Here is a 19,629-nt window from a genome sequence, read left to right on the forward strand (position 1 = left end):
TGTGTCTTTTGAGTGAATTTGGATTTGCCCTAACTCTTGATTTGGGCCTAGACTGACTCAACTCAACCTTGCTCCAAACTAACTCGGTTCGCCCAGAAGACTCGACTCGATCGAGCCGGACTGACTTAACTCAACTAAGAACCTAAAAGACTTGACTTGACTTGGTCTTGATCGAGCTTGGCCTGACCTAGTATTGATAGGAGTAGGATCGACCTGGACCTAACCCAACTTAGTTAAACATGGGTCAGCACTAGCTCCGATGAACATTGATTCACCCTGGCTCAATTAAATGTGAGTTTGCCCCTACTCGGCTTGAGATGGTCCAAACTGACTCGACTTGACTTGATCTTAATCAGGTTTGGCCCAAACTAGTCTTAATTGGACTATAACTAATATGGGCCCAACTTAACTCAACTAAATGTGGGTCAGCCTGGAATAAAATGAACGTGGGTCAGCCTGGAATAAAATGAACGTGATCCACTCCAACTTGACTAAATGTGTACATGCCCTAACTTGGTTCAACCTAAATTTGGACTGACCCGACTCAACCTAAGCCCAAGCAAACTTAGCTGGTCCTAGACCTTGGTCTAATCGACTCAAACTGAGTCCAAACTAACTCAAGTCGGCAAAGGATGAGGTTGACTTGAAACTGGACTAACTTAGTCCGACCTTACATGAGCCTAACTCGTGCTTAATCTAACATTTTATAACTTTAAATATAACTTTAAATATAGTCTGTTTAACGTAAATTGAGAAGAAAAATTACAAATATAAAATGAAAAATTGTAAAAAAATAATATCAATCAAAATCTACTACAAAATATTATCAATATTGATATTTATAAATTTTTAACAATTAATTGATATCTCAATGATTTTTAAATTGAACACTGATTGACATATTTTATCTAAAATATATATTATATATTAAATTAAAATTATTTTATTAAAAGAAAATATTTAAAAGTTAAATAATTTAAAATATGATTAATTCAAATTTTAATATATTTGAATGTCTTAGTTAAATTTAAGTGTCCATTTTCCTCTAACAGTTTCATGGTACTCTAATTTAATACATTTCACTTCTTTCTCAGATTTTCGTTCTCTAAATATAAATAATAGAGTCCTCATTTGTTGTTACACTCACAAACTCTTTGTTCTCTCTTCGGTTACCTTAGTAACTTCCTCAAACCTGTTCATATATTTTCGAATCTTCCACCGCCATGGCAACCACCGCAGCCTGTCTCTTTCCCCCCGCGTCCTTCAGCGGTGATCCGCCGTCGCCGGTCGGAAAACCGAATTCCTACCGGACCTCAATTATTACTACGCGGCTCACGATGTCGGGGGAGCGTGCTCCTGCGGCGACGGCAGAGGTGAGGCGCGCAGAAGAGAAGAAAGAGAAGGATGAGCGATGCATGAACGGTTGGAAGGAATATTTGGAGCAATCGAAGGAGTTGATCGTACCGGACGGTGGTCCGCCGCGGTGGTTTTCGCCGTTGGAGTGCGCTCCGCGTTTGGATAGCTCTCCTCTTCTGCTCTTTTTGCCGGGTAAGTATTTTTTCTTCTCATCATTTTATTTTCCTTTTTGTTACTCAATTAATTTATCATTTGAATAAATTGATTAATTTAATTAATTAACATTAAATTTATAATTAATTTCTATTGTCATTTTACAATTATTTTCTGTATTTTTTAAATTAAAACTTTCTCTTTTCATTTAATTGTGTTTCATTGAATTAATTATGTAAAACGTAATAATTAAATAATTTATTAATCTTTTATTTTGTACTATCTTTTCCGTTATTTATGTGCTCTGCTCTGATCAGAAATATTATTAACATATTCTTAATTATTTGCGTAAAAAAAACTATTATGGAAGAGTAGTGATAATTTGAAATCCAATCCTCCAAATTGCATTCATCTTATTTTATGTCTATTATTTTATAAAAATATCTCTATCACATAAGTAATCTAACACTCAAAGAAAGTGTGTAATTTAGAAAAAAAAAATTAGGTGTCAAATTATCACTATTCTTCTGAAAAATGCATAAAGCCAAATAATAGTCAGAATGAAAAATGCATAAAAGCCAAATAATACTCAGAATGAAAAATGGCATATACATAAGCAAGCTCAAATAATGTGTGTTTGTTTCCATCCATGCCCTGCATACGGACGGAAAACAATTGAAAGATTAGAGAGAGAAAATTAATATACGAGAATAAATTTTGTTATCGAACCACCCTCAGTATAAAAGAATTGCAAAAAAACTACAATAACTAATTATACTTTAAGTATTACGTAAATAATAATAATTATAATAAATATTTTATTATTATTTACTTTTACATAACGATTAGATTATAAATATAATTCATAAATTTTTAATAATTATATTATTAATATTGTATTAATATATAAAAAATTATGTAAAAATTTAAAAAATAATCTAGCACAATAAAAATTTAAAATAAAATAAAATTTCATAAATGATTTTTTTTTCGCTTTACTTTGGTAATACTGACATCTTTAATTTCTTTTTCATATCATTTTGACTCCTGCTGATAAGAAAAAAATCATTTTGACTCCTTTCTTTGTTTTGTTTTTCTTATCTTTCATTTATCAAACCTTTCAGGTTTTTCTTTCCTTTACTAAAAATAGGAATATAGCCAATCGGATTATGATTACTCTCTATTTTAAGAGCTTATCTTTTGCATTTTTCCATGCGAGAGCGTGACGGCGACAGCGACCGGAAATGTTGTAGTGTAGTAACTCTAAATTTATCCCGCTTAGATTAGTTTCACATAATTCTTTGTTCTCTTATCAAAAGTTTTATTATAATTCAATAATGTATTAACTATTTTTTAAATATCTTAATTAAATAAAATATTTTACTAAAATTATTTTAAATACTCCAAATTAGTAAAATAAAGTTTCTTAATCTTAATTCAATTTAAAAATATAAATATTAAAAAATATTAAGAATGGACTTCCCAAAGTTTATGGTGATTACTTAGACTAGTGGTTGTATCAAGTGATAATTTCTTTCTCATAGATAACTCACTTGATGATATTCAAGTTCAATTAGCAATTATTCATCTTGAGGGACCCTTCAGTGGCATACAACAATAGCAAAGTATTCCAATTTCTCTTTATTATATTGGAAGACTTATAACGCTTTGGTTAGATAAGGATTTGGAGATATTTGTGTTGACCAAATGAGAGTACAACAAATCACCATGATGGATGATTAGCATGACCTTTAATGTCATTATTAACTGTTTAAATCTCTTAGAACCATATACCCTTGGCTGCTTTTTTGAGGGTTTAAAGAAATGCATTCAAATGCTGGTTTGTATGTTCCAACCTACAACAGTACAAAAGGTGTTTCTTTAGACAAGAATGTATGAAGCAATCGATACATCTTCAATTTCCAATTGTACTAGTTATGCTACCAAGAATAAGGGAATTATGGGTCATAAATCGGGGTATATTGACAAGAATACAATATCCAAACTCACAGATATAGTTAAACCTCAATTTCGATCCAAACATTGACTACTACATTTATGAACGAAAGAAGGGCTGAGGGCCTTTGCTACTTATGCAATGAACCTTACATACTAGAACATAGTCTCACACATAAGAAATTCCAGGTGCATGTGCTAGAAATTCAGAAACAGAAGAAGAAGACCAATATTTTATGTCTATAGAATCAATTACACCAACGGATCAGGACCCTCAAATACCAGTTAGTGCTCTCACGGGAATGCCTAATTTCCGGACTATATATAAGAGTGAAAGGTTATTTCAACATACCACTGCATATTTTGTTCGATAGGAAAAGGACACATAATGATGGAATGTTGTTCTTATCTTTTGGTAAGGTGGAAAAAATCCAAATTACAAAATTCAATCCATAATTATTCAAATTTATATTATTTTAATCCATTTAAATAGATTTGTCTCAAATCCAAATCCATATTTTTGGATTTTAAATTTAATTCATTTAATTGGATATGGATTAAATATAGATTGGATACATTTGTGGTTTATCCAAATTGCATTTTGGGTTGGATATTGACTTGACCCGATCCAAGTTGAGCCAAGACAATTTGGACCCAGGTTGAGCAAAGTCAGCCCAAGTCCACGTCGAACTGAGTCGTCCGGGCCCAAGTTGAATCGAGTCAGTACGGGTCAAAGTCGAGTCAAGTCATTTCGGGCCAAAGTCGAGCCAAGTCAACCCTAGGCCAAGTTAAGCTGAGTGACCGATATTGAGTCCACCCGAGTCAGTCGGGGCCAATATCGAGCCGAGTTGACCCATGCATATGTCTAGTCGAGCCGGTCCAGGCCCATGTCGAGCTAAGTCTTTCAGGTTCGATATTGAGTCGAGGGGGCCCGGACCGATATCCAGATGATCGGACCAACACTAATTCGAGCCGAGCAGGCCCAGGCCGATGTCGAGCCAAGCAGGTCCAGGTCGATGTCGAGAAGAGCGGGCCAATGCCGATATTAAGCCGAGCGGGCCCGGACCGACGTCGAACCGAGCATGCCCGTGCCAATGTCGAGCCGAGCGAGCCCATGCCGATGTTGAGCCGAGCGGGCCCGTGCTCATGTCGAGTCGAGAAGTCTCAGGCCCATGTTGAGCCGAGCAGGCCTGGGCCGAATTCGAGCCGAGCAAGCCCGGGCCGATGTCGAATTGTTCGGCTCCAGGCCGATGTCGAGTCGCCAAGGGCAATGTCGAGTTGAGCGGGCCCGTGACGATATCAAGTTGAGCGGGCCCGAGCCCATGTTGAGTCGTTCGGGCCCGGGTTGATGTCGAGACGAGCAGGGTCGGACCGACGTCGAGTCGTTTGGGCCCGGACCGATGTCAAGTCGAGCGGGCCCGAGTTGATGTCCAGCCGAGCGAGCTCGGGCTAATGTTGAGTCGTCCGGGCTCGGACTGATGTTGAGTTGAGCGGGCCCAGGCCGATTTCAAGTCGTTCGGGCTTAGGCCGATGTCGTGTCGAGCGGGCCCGGGCTAATGTCAAGTATTTCGGGCTTTGGCCCGAGCTGATGTCGAGCAAAGCGACCCCGGGTCGATGTCGAGTCGTTTGGGCTCGGGTCGATGTCGAGTCGTTCGATGTTGGGCCGATGTTGAGTCATTCGGGCCCGGGCCGATGTCGAGCCGTCCGGGCACGGGCCGATGTCGAGCCGAGTTGGTCTACATTCAGGTTCAGTCGGCTTAGGCCTAGTTCGAGCCAAGTTAGTTTGTGTCCATATGAAAATGGATTTAATGTAATTGACAAAGTGGATTTAGTCTAATTAACAAAGTGGATTTAATCTAGATTTAATCCACTTTAAATGGATTTAATCTAGATTTAATCCACTTTAAATGGATTTTTTTTAAAATCCAAATAAATTTGATCTAGTTAAAATGGATATGGATTTTAAATCCAATCCATTTATTTGGATTTGGATTGGATCTAGATTGGATTTTGAAAAATCCAATCCATGACCAACCCTATGTTTTGGAGAGGAGTAATAGCGGCAGTAGAAGTCTTGAAGGAGAATGGAGGATGAACCAAAAATGAGTTTGGAAGGAATTGGAAAAGGCGTGTGGATTTAGGTGGTAAGGTCAAGAAAGAGGTTAGATCAACTTTCTTGAATTTCTATGTACACTAGAAAGCATATAGGAAGAATAGAATTTAAGATAATTTTACTTAAAATTCAGAAAACAATATTCATTTATCCAAGTCTAAAAAATATTAGAGGAGGGACTCTTATTTATTGGCTCCAAAGCTCCTAAAAAATGTCTATTGGATGCCTTCAACTTAATTAAGTTTAACCATGGTAAAGATAAAGGCAAGTTAAAATCGTATAGACTTTTAAGGTGCTTTAGAAACCTTTGCCTTAATGTTAAGTGAAGGTTTTTAGAGTATTTTGGGATTATTTTCAACCTATTATAAAAATTGGCTAAAAAAATACAAAGCTCAAAGAAAGACTATTCTACTATTTACAAATTCATACAAGTTAAGCCAAGAGATTTCTTCTATATAGTTTTGTGGTTGATATTCTGCTCTCATTGGAGCAAATCCTTTTAAATTAAAGGTTGACAAGTGACCCTTCTTAGTTATTGGAAATCCTCTTCATTGAGGGGATGACATGTGATGAACCTTCAAGCCTCTTTACCATTCCATGCTTTCTATTTGTACTCTAGTCATTTATTTGTGCACCCTTGAAGACCTAGAGTTGCATTGGGTCCAAGGAGACCCAATTATAACTCTAGTTAGAATCTTTTCTCTTATTTGCACCCTACTCTAATTGGCCCAATACATGACCCATGAAAAATAAACCTAAGTACAAGCCCAAATAATGCCTAATTAAATCCTACACAAAAATTATCAAACTACACTACTCTATACAAATTTACAAGACTTCTAGAAATTGATGCTCTAATCAAAGCTTTATATTCTTCGATCTTCTTAGCCCAAAGTTGTGGTGACTTGATGGTTCTCCATTAGGTGGTTTACTAGAAAGGAATGATTAAAGACATTAAAACTTTCATTTCACATTCTGAAGTCTTAGCGTTCAAAGTATGAAACAACTGCTTGTCCGGGACTATTGCAACCACTACCAATTCTAGAACAAGTGCGACAACACATCACTATGGATTTTATTGAAGGTTTACCCACTTCTTAGGGTAAACAAGTGATTTATGTGGTGATAGACAGGTTGAGTAAGGTTGCATTTCATGGCCTTATCTCATCCTTACACAGCTAAATATGTAACTCAATCTTTCATAGAATTAATGGCTTAACAAGGGGTTCAAATACAACATTCAACTAGCTATCATCCTCAAACATATGGTTAGACTGAAATTGTGAACAATTTTTTGGAAACCTATATAAGTTGAGCGTATGTTGATTCACCTTCAAGATGGAGCAAATGGTTGCCATTGACAGAATGGTGGTACAAAAATACTTATCATAGAACCACTTGTGCCATTCCATATGAGATATTTTTTGGCAAAAATCCTCCAATGTATCTTCCTTACCTTCCAAGAGAATCAAAGATGGAATTGGTGGATCGTAGTTTGGCTAAATGAGAGGAAATGTTGAGCACGACATAAAATGAAGCAAAAGGCAGATAAATGCATAACAAATAGGACCTATGACATAGGAGATTTTGTTTATGTCAAACTTCATTCCTATAGGCAAATCTCTGTAGCATAGAGGGCAAACATGAATATATGTCCTAAATTTTTTGGGCCTTTCAAAATAGTTGACAAAATCGTAGTAGTGGCCTACAAACTAGATCTACCAAGCTCTTCTCGCATCCATGATGTTTTCCACATATCACAACTAAAGAAGCATGTGGGAGCGGCAGTTGTAGCTATTGACTTACCTTCTACAACAAAAAACAAGATGGAAGAAAAAGAACTAAAGGCCATTCTAGATTGTATTATAGTGAAAGTGGAAAAGGATGACAATGACAAAGGTGTTGGTCAAGTAGAAACATCAATTTCAAAAGATGCAATTTAGAAGTTTTACTATGACCTAAAAAAGAAATTTTCTCATTTCAATCCTTGAGGTAGGGGTCACAATGCAGGATGGGTCGTGCTAGACAGCCTGCAACCTACTATGAAAAATGCGGGACATGCTCACTATTTTGGTCTACAAACCTCTTTTAGACTCACCCCGCATAATCCTTTATCCGCACAACCTAAGTATGGGGCAGGATGGGTCAGTCTGCTATCCCGCATAATAATAAAAAAAGTATTTTTTTTGTACCCCTCAAATTTCTTCCTACACCACATCAATTCTAGAAATCGAATTTCAAAAGCCAAAATAGTTGATCTAGATTTCGAAAAAGTTATTTTGGAATATTTTTGTTCTCTTCCATTTCCAAAATTGACTTTTGTGTTAAGGAAATTAAATTCTGAAAACAATGAGGTGCAAGAAGAAATTTAATGGGGTATAGAAAGAAACACCCTAATAAAAAATACAAAATTGTCTCCTCCATCTTTTGTTTTATATATATATATATATTACAAGTACATTAATATTTTTTATTTTTGATAAAATTTTAATTTTCTTATGTGGGCTGGCCCACGGGCCATGCCTTATGCAAGACAGACCAATAGATTCAGCCCATATTACTTAAGCGAGACAGACCAACTCGACCCAAATTTTGCAAGCAAATGCAGGATGGGCCAATATGGGGCGGGCCAACACACATTGTCACCCCTACATTGTGGGAAAAAAAAATTCTTCGAGTGTTTCTTCCCACGCCCCTCCAAGTTCCTCCCTACACCCATAAAAATGTGAATTCACAAAATTAACCCTGGGAGCTTTTAAGAACTCAAGCACAATGTCTATAAATGGTCTTACATGGAATCTGATTGTAAGATTTCTTTTTATTTATTTTCGTGTATGCCCTTTCCTCTTGTTTATTTTTTTTTTCTTCTTCTTGCTCTAGTGTTCCATTTGGGAACCCTAACTCTCTATTCCTAACAATTTTTTTTTTTAAAAACAATTGTTAAACGGGTAGTAAACCTGTGAGTGTATAGATAAGATTCGGTAAGTCGCTTGATAAGATTCGGAAAGTGCAGGGAACTAAATAAAAAGCTAAAAAGTAAATAAGTTTGGGAAATTTAATATATAGTTAATATTATATTTATAATACATTATATTTTATATTTCAACAATTAAGATTTTTTTTTTAATGTGGAAATTTAACAGTTGATATTTACAATATATTAATGATCAGTGATATATGCATGTAATATCAATCATTAATTTTTTTATGAGTTTATTTAAGGTTAGTTTTATATTCTGGCGAATTCGCCAAATAGGAAATAAATACTGTTTAGAGTTTTTTTTTGTGGTGAATTCACTTTGTGTGCGTGAGTGTGAATGCGTGAGAATATATTAAAAAAAAGGAAATAATTTCTCATATGAAAATTAGTCTTACACTGAAAACGTCCTGAGGAAAATTTGTACGTGTATGATTTTGATGGCTAGCTTTCTTTGTTTTTGCGGAGTTCACTGGTTTGACTAGTCACTTTAATTTTGATTAAACACATTTTACTGAACTTCTATTGATGTCGTGCAGTGAACATTCTGCTTCATGAAAAGGAAAGGAGTGTTTTTAGGTTCAGATAGCTAATTTAGAAGGTTTAAAAGTACGAGCATTACATATTACAAATATAATAAAAAAGTATTTATAACATCTTAAAAAATACTCATATACAATATAATATAGAATATTAATAAGTAATAGAAAAATATAAAAAATATTTATATATAATATAATGTAAAAGTATTAGTAAGACCCAAAAAAAATATATTAATATATAGTAATATAATATAAAAATTATAAGACTAAAAAAGTTATAATAAAAAAATATTCGTAAGATCTTAAAACAAAATTCATATATAATATAATATAAATTAAATAATAATATCACACTAAATATATAAAGAGAGAAATGACCTTTGAAGATACATGGACACATTTAATCACTTAGAAAATTGACTCAACTAAATAAACATTTTACTCAGAATGTTGAATGGGAGAAGAGTAGGAGTCTATTTAAATAAGAATTGTTAATAGATCGTGAATGTTACCAGTTGCAATCTCCACCCACATCAATGAATATTAAATTTAAATTCAAACTTAATATGATCAAACATTGTTATTCAAGAATTGTTGTAGCCATGTGAGGAAAAAAATCTGAGTAAAGTGATAATTACTGTAGACATGTGATGTGAGGAAAAAAAGATGTTATGTGAGGAAATAAAAGGATACCTGTTGTATGAATAGAAGTTATCAAAAGTGTGTAAAACTGTTTCATTTAGTGTCCATACAAAATTGTCAACAGGGAAGACAACTTCTTCCAAAATTGTCACGGTGTTACTAACTTTTTTGTTATAAAACTAAGAAGAAAAAAAAAACAAAGTACTTTAACTCATAAACATCCAATTCCATATTTTTTTTTATTTTCCCATTTATATAATTTTCAAAAATGGATTACACCATTTTGTTAAATTTTCCTCTATTGATGTTGTGTAGTGAACATTCTGCTTCATGAAAAGGAAAGGATTGCTTTTAATTAGGTTCGGATAGCTAATTTAGAAGGTTTAAAAGTACGAGCAGTACATATATTAAATATTTTTTTTCAGCTGAAAAATACGAAAATATATATAATATAAAAAGATACCAACAGTAGCATACATATTAAAGTCATAAATAAAAGCTACCAAATAAAAAACTTCAAATTTGTGACCAAACAAGGAACATACTATAGTTATCAACACAAGACATCTGCTTGGTTAAATGTACCATTTTGTCATTTTGTCCTCTTCACAAGCAGAAATGCTTGTATTAAAAAAATTTGTTTGATCCTATCTTTTTTATCCACATATACTTGACAATTACTTTTTATATTAAAATATTCTATTATAATAATGAAAATAAATATAAATAGAATATTATAATAAAATAATAATTTATGAAGTTGTAAGTTGTAATTTAAAAATGAGAGTGTGAAGCTATCAGGTTCCATACCGAATAATAGAATAATTGTCCTTGCCGAATTAAGGGTGTCATAAATTGATTTAATTTAATGCAAACTTTACAATTTGATTTGTAAAGTTAAAATCTAATACATGTTACACAAATTATGATATCAAATTTAAAATTTATAAGCGACCAGTACTCGGACTTCAGTGTCAATCACAGTTATGGTGGGGTCCCGTGGATCCACTGGAAGAATGGGAGGACGGGCCAGTATCTCACGAAGTTCGCGAGTGAGGGTAGCCGAGGAGGGGGCGGCATCAAGACCAAGGGCGTGGAGGCCTCAGACCTCGTTAAATCAAGCAGTAAAGATGGGCTGAAAAAGGTGGTTTCCAAGCGACATTCCAGCTCTCGGTAAGGGAGAAGCCTAGATCACGGAGGGTCACGTCCCAGGGGTGATCTGCATGCATGACATGTAGATAGCTAGGGCACTCCCATGGTGGATGGCCCAGAGATTGGGTGCATGAGTTGACACCCAAGTGGTCATCCCATGGAAGTTGCACTCCGGGCAGGGAGTCTTACGCACTAGATGACCCTCAGAGCGGGTGACGGTGACGCTAAGACACACCTACAGTAAGTCTAGTTATAGTCAGCGAAAAGGGCAGAAACACTAGAGTATATAAAGGGTAACAACCAACATAATAAGGGACGCAATTCTAATGCGAAAAGGACACACAGAGCTCTCAGAGTTTAGAGTTTTTTGGTGTTTCATTGCCCGAAGTTTGACTTGAGCGTCAGAGTGCAAACGACCGCGAGAACACCCTTTGTCTCTTGTTTTTCAGGTGATCCACTAGAAGGAAGCACCGTGGGAGTAGAGAGGTTCTTGGACGCGGAGGTTGTTGTTAGTGCACAAAGACGTTTAGGGCAACCGGTAGGAACAGATTATAGTGTGGCGCAAATTATATCAATGCATTCCATAATAAAATCGTAATTTTTTTTATAAATTATTTAATCTTATTTAAGTCATTATTTTATTGTTAACTATAATATAACTTTTAAATTTCAGAAAATGATGTAATCTATAAAATTCAGTGAGAAAAGTTGAAGTTTTTTTTTCATATATTATTTATATTTTAGAAAGGAAATAATATTTTAAGTTAAAAATATATTAAATTTTTATATAAATCATTATGAAATTATGATGAAGTGGTAAAACACACTTATGATAATCTCTTATTTATGTATCTTTTTATTTATTTTTTCAAAGTGTTTTTAAAACACCGTATGGCATGTTTTTCTTCTGTTCTCATAATCTAGCTACCTTTTTTAAGCATGCTCTTTCTATGAATCATTCTGGTAAGTTATAAAGCTTATAAATTCATGGAAAATATTTAAAAGCTACGTTTTATAAAACTACTTTTAATGGTGGGATTAGGAATGATAAAAATGTACAACATTATAAATATCTTATGGTCTTTGCAAAAAAGTTTCACTGTACAGGTCTCCTATACTAATCGAAATTTTTAAATAACTATGAATAACTTTTCAAGTGGTTATTTCACTATTAAATAATTTTTAATCTTACAAATACAACTCTCAAAATAGATTTGTCTCGATGAACATGTTAGAAATATATTTTTAGAATTTACAATTTTATTCTAAATATGCTTCAAATTGTCTATTGGTTCAAATTAAGACTAAATTGAAACTTTTCTACTTGTTTGAAATATGGAATGCATCGGAAAGTCACGTTTATTTATCTTAACTCGTCCAAGGTTTGATAGCTCTACGTTAAACAACTATATAAATTCATATGACCCAAAGTTATAAATCTCATTCGTAAAAGCAGAACCTCTTCATGTCATGATTCAAGGTTACCAAAAATTGCATTCTAAATTTTACAGGGATTGATGGCGTGGGACTTGGACTTATTTCACAACATCAGAAACTGGGGAGGTTTGTGTTCATTTAATGTTAAGGCCAAATTGCACTCACCAAATTGTTATTTTAGAAATTCACTTTTTAGGTGATGAAATGAATTTGTAGCCAAAAGGTATACTAGTTTTGTTGTTTTTTTTCTTGAATGAAGGATTTTTGATACGTGGTGCTTGCATATCCCAGTAGCAGACCGAACACCATTTCCAGGTACTTTTTTTCTCCTGTACCTAGTTAGACTACTTAATGCTCATATTAAACTCTTTCTCACCAACCATTAATTTATTTTGTTGTTTTACCTCTACTTTCCTAAAATGTTTAGGAGCATGTTTATTGTGTTGAAAAATAGGATCACATATTAGTTTATATGTAATCTTTGAATGATGTATTCCAGAATAATTTATTATTTGGGATATTTCCCTCTTGCAGAGCTTGTGAAACTAGTTGAGAAAACAGTTAGGTCGGAACATCAACGTTCACGAAGCAGGCCCATATATCTTGTTGGAGAATCATTAGGAGCATGCCTTGCACTAGCTGTTGCAGCGCTTAATCCTGATATTGATTTTGTATTAATTTTGGCGAACCCAGGTAACTTTCGAGTTAAATTTTGTTGTTCCAGAAAATTCAGCACCATAAACATGACTCAAAGTAGGAGTTTAACTTGACAGAATTTCCAGTGGCCACTGGGAAGGGAACTACTAATTCCCTGTTATATATGTATACTGATCTGTAAAATTTGGCAATTAATATTCTGACAAATGAAAGCCAAAAATGTGGAATAGTCCACAATGTGAGCGAGTGGACTCAATACCATGTCGATGAAGTGGACCATTAGTGCTAATAGAAAGATGCCATTTAATGAGCTCCTTAGCTAGCTAGAGCTTTGAATGACATGTAATGTACAATATTATTCAAGTTGATTCTCTGTAACTGCATATCAATTAAAGATGGAGAAACTTGATGTCACCTTCCGTACCCAATTTGGCAGCTACTTCGTTCAGCAGGTCAGACTTGCAACTTCTAACGCCATTATTGGAAGCTTTGCCTGATCCACTCTCTCCTGGCCTGCCTAACATTCTCAAATTGACACAAGGTTTGTGTATCTTGCTCTGAAATGAAGGCTATGCTTTTTCCTTTTTCTAACAACTTATTTCTAAAGATCCATAGCATACATCTTTAGGTTCAAATTCCACCTAAAGAGCTCTTTGGTATCTTGAATTACTTTTTTCATGATTATTCAAGCCAAAAGAAACTTGTGTGTTTAGTTCATCTTATTTTATTTAAATGATACCTTACTTTTTGCAGCTGAACTTTTGAAAAATAAGCTATTATTCCCTCTGATGAAAACTCTCGTAAGCTGTTCTGTATATAAGAGATTAAATACTTTAACTAAAAGGGCCACTCTTGAAACTTAAAACACGATACTGGAGTAGGCTTTTATATTACCAAACAGTTGTGTTAGTCTCAGTAGTGAGTAACTGTTGCTTAGTCAATTGATTTTTTCAATTCTTTAAATCATGGACATAATTCCTTTCTTTTAATCCATTAACTTGTCTCCCATTTTTTGTTTCTTTTTCTTATCTTTAACTGAATATTTGTGAACCATAGTTTTTTTAGTTAACTAGAATATTAAATCAGCAGGTACTTTAACTTCTATGTCATGAGGGGCTTATGCTAAATTTTTTGCTTCAAGATCCTTCAACACTGAATAATTTTTAAGAAAAGATCATTTAGCATACAAATATGAAAGGACCTATGTTTTCTTTCTCTTTTACCAAGAAAATCATGTTTTTTCTCTATTAATACCTTCAACATTTCTCGTAATATTAGGTGAATCTTTGAGGATGGTGTTGGATAGTGTGGTCCAAGGGCTTCCCCTACAAACTACAGCTGGAGAGCTAGTGAAGGATTTTACAACTTTCTTATTATCTCTGCCTGTAATGTTCAATTATCACTTCAGTTACAAAAATAGAGACATTTATATTGGAACTACAGCGTGTGACCTTTTGTTTATGCTTTTGAATATGTGAAGCATTTTGTATGAAAAGTAATGATAATGCACCAGGCATTTTCCAGAAGAATAAATTGCAAATTGGACACCGTATTTTCTCTTCTTTCTTGTAACCAAAACTTCATAAAATTGGAATATGCTGAACTTTGAAGTAGACTTGACTGAAGTTTGTATACTTTGGATTCTTGATTTTTAGTTTCAGCTTTACTCTAATTTACTTTCAATATGAAAATGTAATCTTTATTCAACTCTCAGATTCTTGCCGACATATTACCAAAAGAAACACTTCTGTGGAAACTAAAGATGCTTAAGTCAGCTTCTGCTTATGCCCATTCACGCCTTTATTCAATCAAAGCTCAGACTTTGATACTTTGCAGGTTCATTCTCTTTGACATTGTACATCTTATATCTGTTGCAATACTGAATCATAAGTTCTTTGTTAACTCTGCTGGTAGTGAAGTATCTTATAGTTAGACTTCAATGTAAGGCATATGCAAACGGTAGAATCTCTTGATCTATTAACCAGATCCTGATCAATTGCTATGGGTTAACTTGGTCAACAAATAAAAGCTTAAATGGTAAAAGTATTTAAATTTTATCGGAAAACAAAATTATATAATGATGACACTAGTGGAATTTCCCACTCCTGACTGCATTGCATACTTTTCAATTGTATGAAGTGAAACTTACTTTGTCATTTTCCCTTGTAGTGGAAATGATCTGCTACTACCTAGTCAGCGGGAAGGTGAAAGACTACTCAAGTTACTGCCTAAATCTAAATGCGAGCTTCGTAAATTTGATTGCAGTGGCCATTTCCTATTCTTGGTATGGCATTCTCTATTTCAACTTTTTTGAATGGATGCCTGACATTGTGTTTAAATTCAGGCATGCATCATGATCCATTTCTTCTGGTTGGAGAAAAAGATATCAAATATCAATAGGAAGAAAAACCCTAATATGTTGCCTCTATCCACTACTAGCAGGAAGGAAGCATTGACCTGGTAACTATAATCAAGGGAACTTCATACTATCGCCGTGGCAAATATCATGATTATTTATCTGATTTTATACGCCCAACGCCTGATGAGGTGAGAAAAGTAGTAGAATCATACAGGTAAATACAATTGGATTAATTTGATTATATATTGATTAACTGATTGTAGTATATCATGAAACTAGTTATACCATTGACACCTTTCACTTGTAATGCTTGCAGTTTGTATAACCTTGTGGCAACTGTAATGCTCTCAACATTGGAGGATGGGACGGTTGTAAAAGGCCTTGCTGGAATTCCTTCAGAGGGGCCTGTTTTGTTTGTTGGCGACCACATGCTGCTGGGATTAGACTCAGTTCCCCTGTTGTGTAGATTTTTTTCTGAAAGAAACATCCTTGTTAGAGCGATGGCACATCCCTTGTTTTTCATGAGATCTAAGAAAGGAAAATTGCCAGATATATCTTATTTTGACAGTCTCAGAATTATGGGTGCTGTCCCTGTAGGACCAACTAACCTCTTCAAGCTTTTATCTTCCAAGTCTCATGTCCTGTTATATCCTGGAGGAGTACGCGAGGCTTTTCATAGGAAGGTAAATCCAAATGAGCAAACTCTGTCTATTACAAGTGAATTTCATCTGTTAGACTCAAAAAATAAGCTCAGATGGTTTTCTAATAAAGTTAGAAAATAATCTGTTTTTTGGGCCAGATTTAAGTATATATACATGGTTTCCCTCTAATACACACAAGATTTACACTAACAAGTAGTTTCGTTTCGTCCTTCGAAACACAGGGAATAACAATTTAACACCTTAATTCCCTTTTACAAGTCTGTAAACTTATGCATCTTTTATTCATTATAAATGTCAACACTAAAACATATAACTACGTAATCCAAAATTAATATAAAATTAACTACAAAGTAAATTCCTAATCCAGGACTATAACTACCTAAATCAGTTTTTGGCCTATCAATAGCTGCGTGGTAAAGTTTTCCTTTGAGCTTGAGTATCACCTTTCTGCTATAGATAACACCGAAAAAACTCCTCCATTTCAACCATTTTAACTGAATTCTCTAGTTTACATTTTTTTCTATTTTGTCTTTCTATATGATGTTTCCAACAACTTAAACTAGTAACTTGTCGTACGACATGGTCTCCAATTTTTACTTCCTACTAAGCTTATTCCATATTATTTATTTTTAAAGAAAACCCATGTGCTTCCAATTATTACTTTCCCATTATCATTAAAAAATTACTCGAACTAGTTCACTGGAGATGATATTTATTATTTTATTACATTATTGATTTCTTCATCAAATGCTTGACATCCAACTTGCCAATGTTGGCAGTAGCACCGTCTTGTCTACGGCAAATGCAGAGTTAAGGTGGAATACCAACTGTAGATGTACAAGATGTTGGTGTATCTTCTGGTTTTCAAAAAATGTGGCATAAAAAATGAAACCAAGTGCATATTGTATCATTCTCACATCCTTTATCAATTTGGGAACACTTTTTCATGAGAAATAATCGTTATTCTTTAGGCTCACTTTATCTGTCTCTGTATTTATGCTCTGAAATATATTGCTTTTTTTTGAAAGAGTGTCATTATATTTTTTAGACCTACTTACAGTCTCCAGCATTGTAATAATATCAGGGTGAAGAGTACAAGTTATTCTGGCCTGAACAATCCGAGTTTGTAAGAATGGCAGCAAGATTTGGAGCCAGAATTGTCCCTTTTGGTGTAGTTGGAGAAGATGATATTGGTAAAGTAAGTTTTGGTCTTTTTCTGAATCAATCATTTCCCTTATGAAGTTATTGCACTTTTTTTTATCGAAAGCATAATTCTATTAAACTTATAATTTTTACATACTTTTGTCTATGAACTTTAGGGTTTAATTTTGGTTAGCTGTGAGTGAAATGCACATTTTTCACTAACATTGAAGGATTAGGCAATGTTATATTGTAAAAGCACGTGAACTAAAGGACCTATTTCTTGATAAGAAAAAAACTATTATACTTATCATAATTTTAATTATGAATAAACACAATATAATCCTTACACGAGGCACGAATTCATATCATAAATTTTCAATTTGGTTTCTACACATAAATTTATTAAATCAATTTCTACATTTGCAAACAAGTTTAGTTTATGCTGTCATGACTAGTTTTTAACAATTCTATGTTGACAGTTAAAAGTTTAAACATTAAATTAGTTTATATATATATAATTCGGTTACTGTTCTTCATTTAGTCTCTTAGAATAAAAAATGTACATGAATATTCGTCTTTTTTTTTTGTATAGAATAGATTTTAGGAATGTATTATACGAATAGAGGCCAAATTAAAAATGCTTAAAAGTTTAAAGGTACAGGATTGTTAGTATAATGATGTAATGATAATAAAGACTAAATTAAAAATGCTTAAAGGGTTAATAGTCAGCATAGGGTTGCTATATACAATGTTATGATAATAGAGAAAAAGAAATGTTTAACGTGTAGAAATGGATTTAATAAGTTTTACATAAAAGAAGCCAAAACATGTATAAAGATTAGTTAAGTGTTTAAAGTTTTAACTATTGAATTCTCCTAATATTTATAAATTGTGGGCTTTTCATATTTTCTATAGATGTTATAGAGGTTAGTTATAACTCTAAATCCCTATTTTTTTTTCTTAATTAATCTATGAATTTAATTCTCCCAGACCTGGATTTCCATAACAAATTATATCTGGTATTTTCAGGTAGTTTTTGATTATGATGACTTGGTGAAGATTCCTTATTTTAGGTCTGAAATAGAGAGTCTGAAAGATGAGGTTCCACAATTGAGGTATCTTGTGTTTTTTTATTCATACTAAATTATGAAAAATTGTCCTTCTTTATGGTCTGTATAAAGTGCATATTGAAAATGTAGGCGTGGTTTAAGTGGTGAGGTGGCAAATCAACAATTGCATTTGCCTTTGATTTTGCCTAAAGTTCCAGGGAGATTCTACTATTATTTTGGAAAACCATTGGAAACGAAAGGTATGGTAATGCATATATTACAGGTGTGAGAATGTAGATAAAATGATGTTAACTTTGCTTTAATGAGATGAGATATTGTTTGACAGGAAGAGAAAAAGAACTGGAAGACAAGGAGAAATGTCAAGAGTTGTATTTGGAAGTGAAGTCTGAGGTTGAGAGATGTATTACTTACTTGAAGGAAAAAAGAGAAATGGACCCCTACAGAGCTCTAGGGCATCGACTGTTATACCACGCCACTAATGGTTTTAAGTCTGAAATTCCAACTTTTGAAATCTGATTGTTTTACACACAAAAGAAGGTCATTTGTTAGTCATCATAATTGTAAAATTTCTAAAAGGAAATGGGAATGTAAAATATTCATTGATTTTGTAAAGGATTCATCTTTATTTAATCCTTTTAATTTCTTCTCTTAATTACATTTATATGTTTCACGTTTATAAAACTTAATATGGATTTCTGACCAACGAAATATTAATTTATTTATTTTTTGAATCGTAATGAATATAGTTATTTACTTTTTTTATCATTAGAACACCAACACACTTGCATTTATTACCGATTTAATGAGACATACGTGACCTGCATCTCTTTCTTCAAAGCCCCAATATTCATTTGCGAAAAGATTACTAAACTATGGGGTTGGGGTTGTAAAATTGTTTGGATTAACTGGAAAAACATTTGCAAACCTGAACAGGAAGGGGGATTTAGGGTTAGACGGATTGAAAATTTTAATAATGGGAAAATGGAAATGGAAATTGGGGTCCCTGAGAGGGGTTTATGAAATGATATTCTTGAATCGAAATATGGTTCATGGAGAAATTTAACTGTATCAAACATTAACAAAACCAACTCTAGATGGTGGAACGATTGGTTGAAGATGGGCAGGGAAATATCTGGTTTGAGTCTAAGGTAGGGTGGAAACTGGGATCAGGTGATAAAATCAAATTGTGGGAGGATGTTTAGTCAGACAATATTCAGCTAAACAATAAGTTTCCTAGAATGTTTAGTAATTCTATACTTAAAAATAAATCTCTATAATTGGTTTGGAAGGTGGTCCAAGGAAGGATGGGTGTGGGAGTTTAATTGGAGAAGAGAATGGTTCGAATGGGAGAGACCTCAAGTGTCAGAGTTCATGCATAGTATTGCACAACACAACCTGCGTTTAGATAAG

At 33.8% G+C, this 19,629-nt stretch overlaps 1 protein-coding gene across 9 annotated transcripts; it reads left to right on the forward strand.

Annotated features, from left to right (window-relative positions):
- The first annotated feature begins 1,030 nt into the window (after nt 1-1,030).
- On the forward strand, nt 1,031-18,871 carry LOC137813639 (phytyl ester synthase 2, chloroplastic). 9 transcript variants are annotated; one of them, XM_068615997.1, is made up of 14 exons: nt 1,031-1,548; nt 12,403-12,454; nt 12,588-12,643; nt 12,863-13,021; nt 13,422-13,526; nt 14,264-14,370; nt 14,700-14,821; nt 15,155-15,269; nt 15,428-15,558; nt 15,661-16,027; nt 17,091-17,204; nt 18,179-18,264; nt 18,349-18,458; nt 18,545-18,871. In XM_068615997.1, the coding sequence occupies exons 1-14, from the start codon at nt 1,224-1,226 to the stop codon at nt 18,733-18,735; spliced, it is 2,040 nt and encodes a 679-aa protein (XP_068472098.1). In that variant the 5' UTR covers nt 1,031-1,223; the 3' UTR covers nt 18,736-18,871. The 9 variants fall into 9 exon arrangements, 5 of the variants coding, with proteins under 5 accessions (XP_068472098.1, XP_068472097.1, XP_090156874.1 ...); XR_016519739.1 differs by having other exon boundaries at nt 1,057-1,548; nt 15,330-15,558; XR_016519740.1 differs by having other exon boundaries at nt 1,057-1,548; nt 15,330-15,532.
- The last annotated feature ends 758 nt before the right edge of the window (nt 18,872-19,629 follow it).

Source organism: Phaseolus vulgaris, chromosome 1, assembly GCF_051622355.1.
Source record: "Phaseolus vulgaris cultivar YP4 chromosome 1, ASM5162235v1, whole genome shotgun sequence".
Taxonomy (NCBI): Eukaryota; Viridiplantae; Streptophyta; class Magnoliopsida; order Fabales; family Fabaceae; genus Phaseolus; species Phaseolus vulgaris.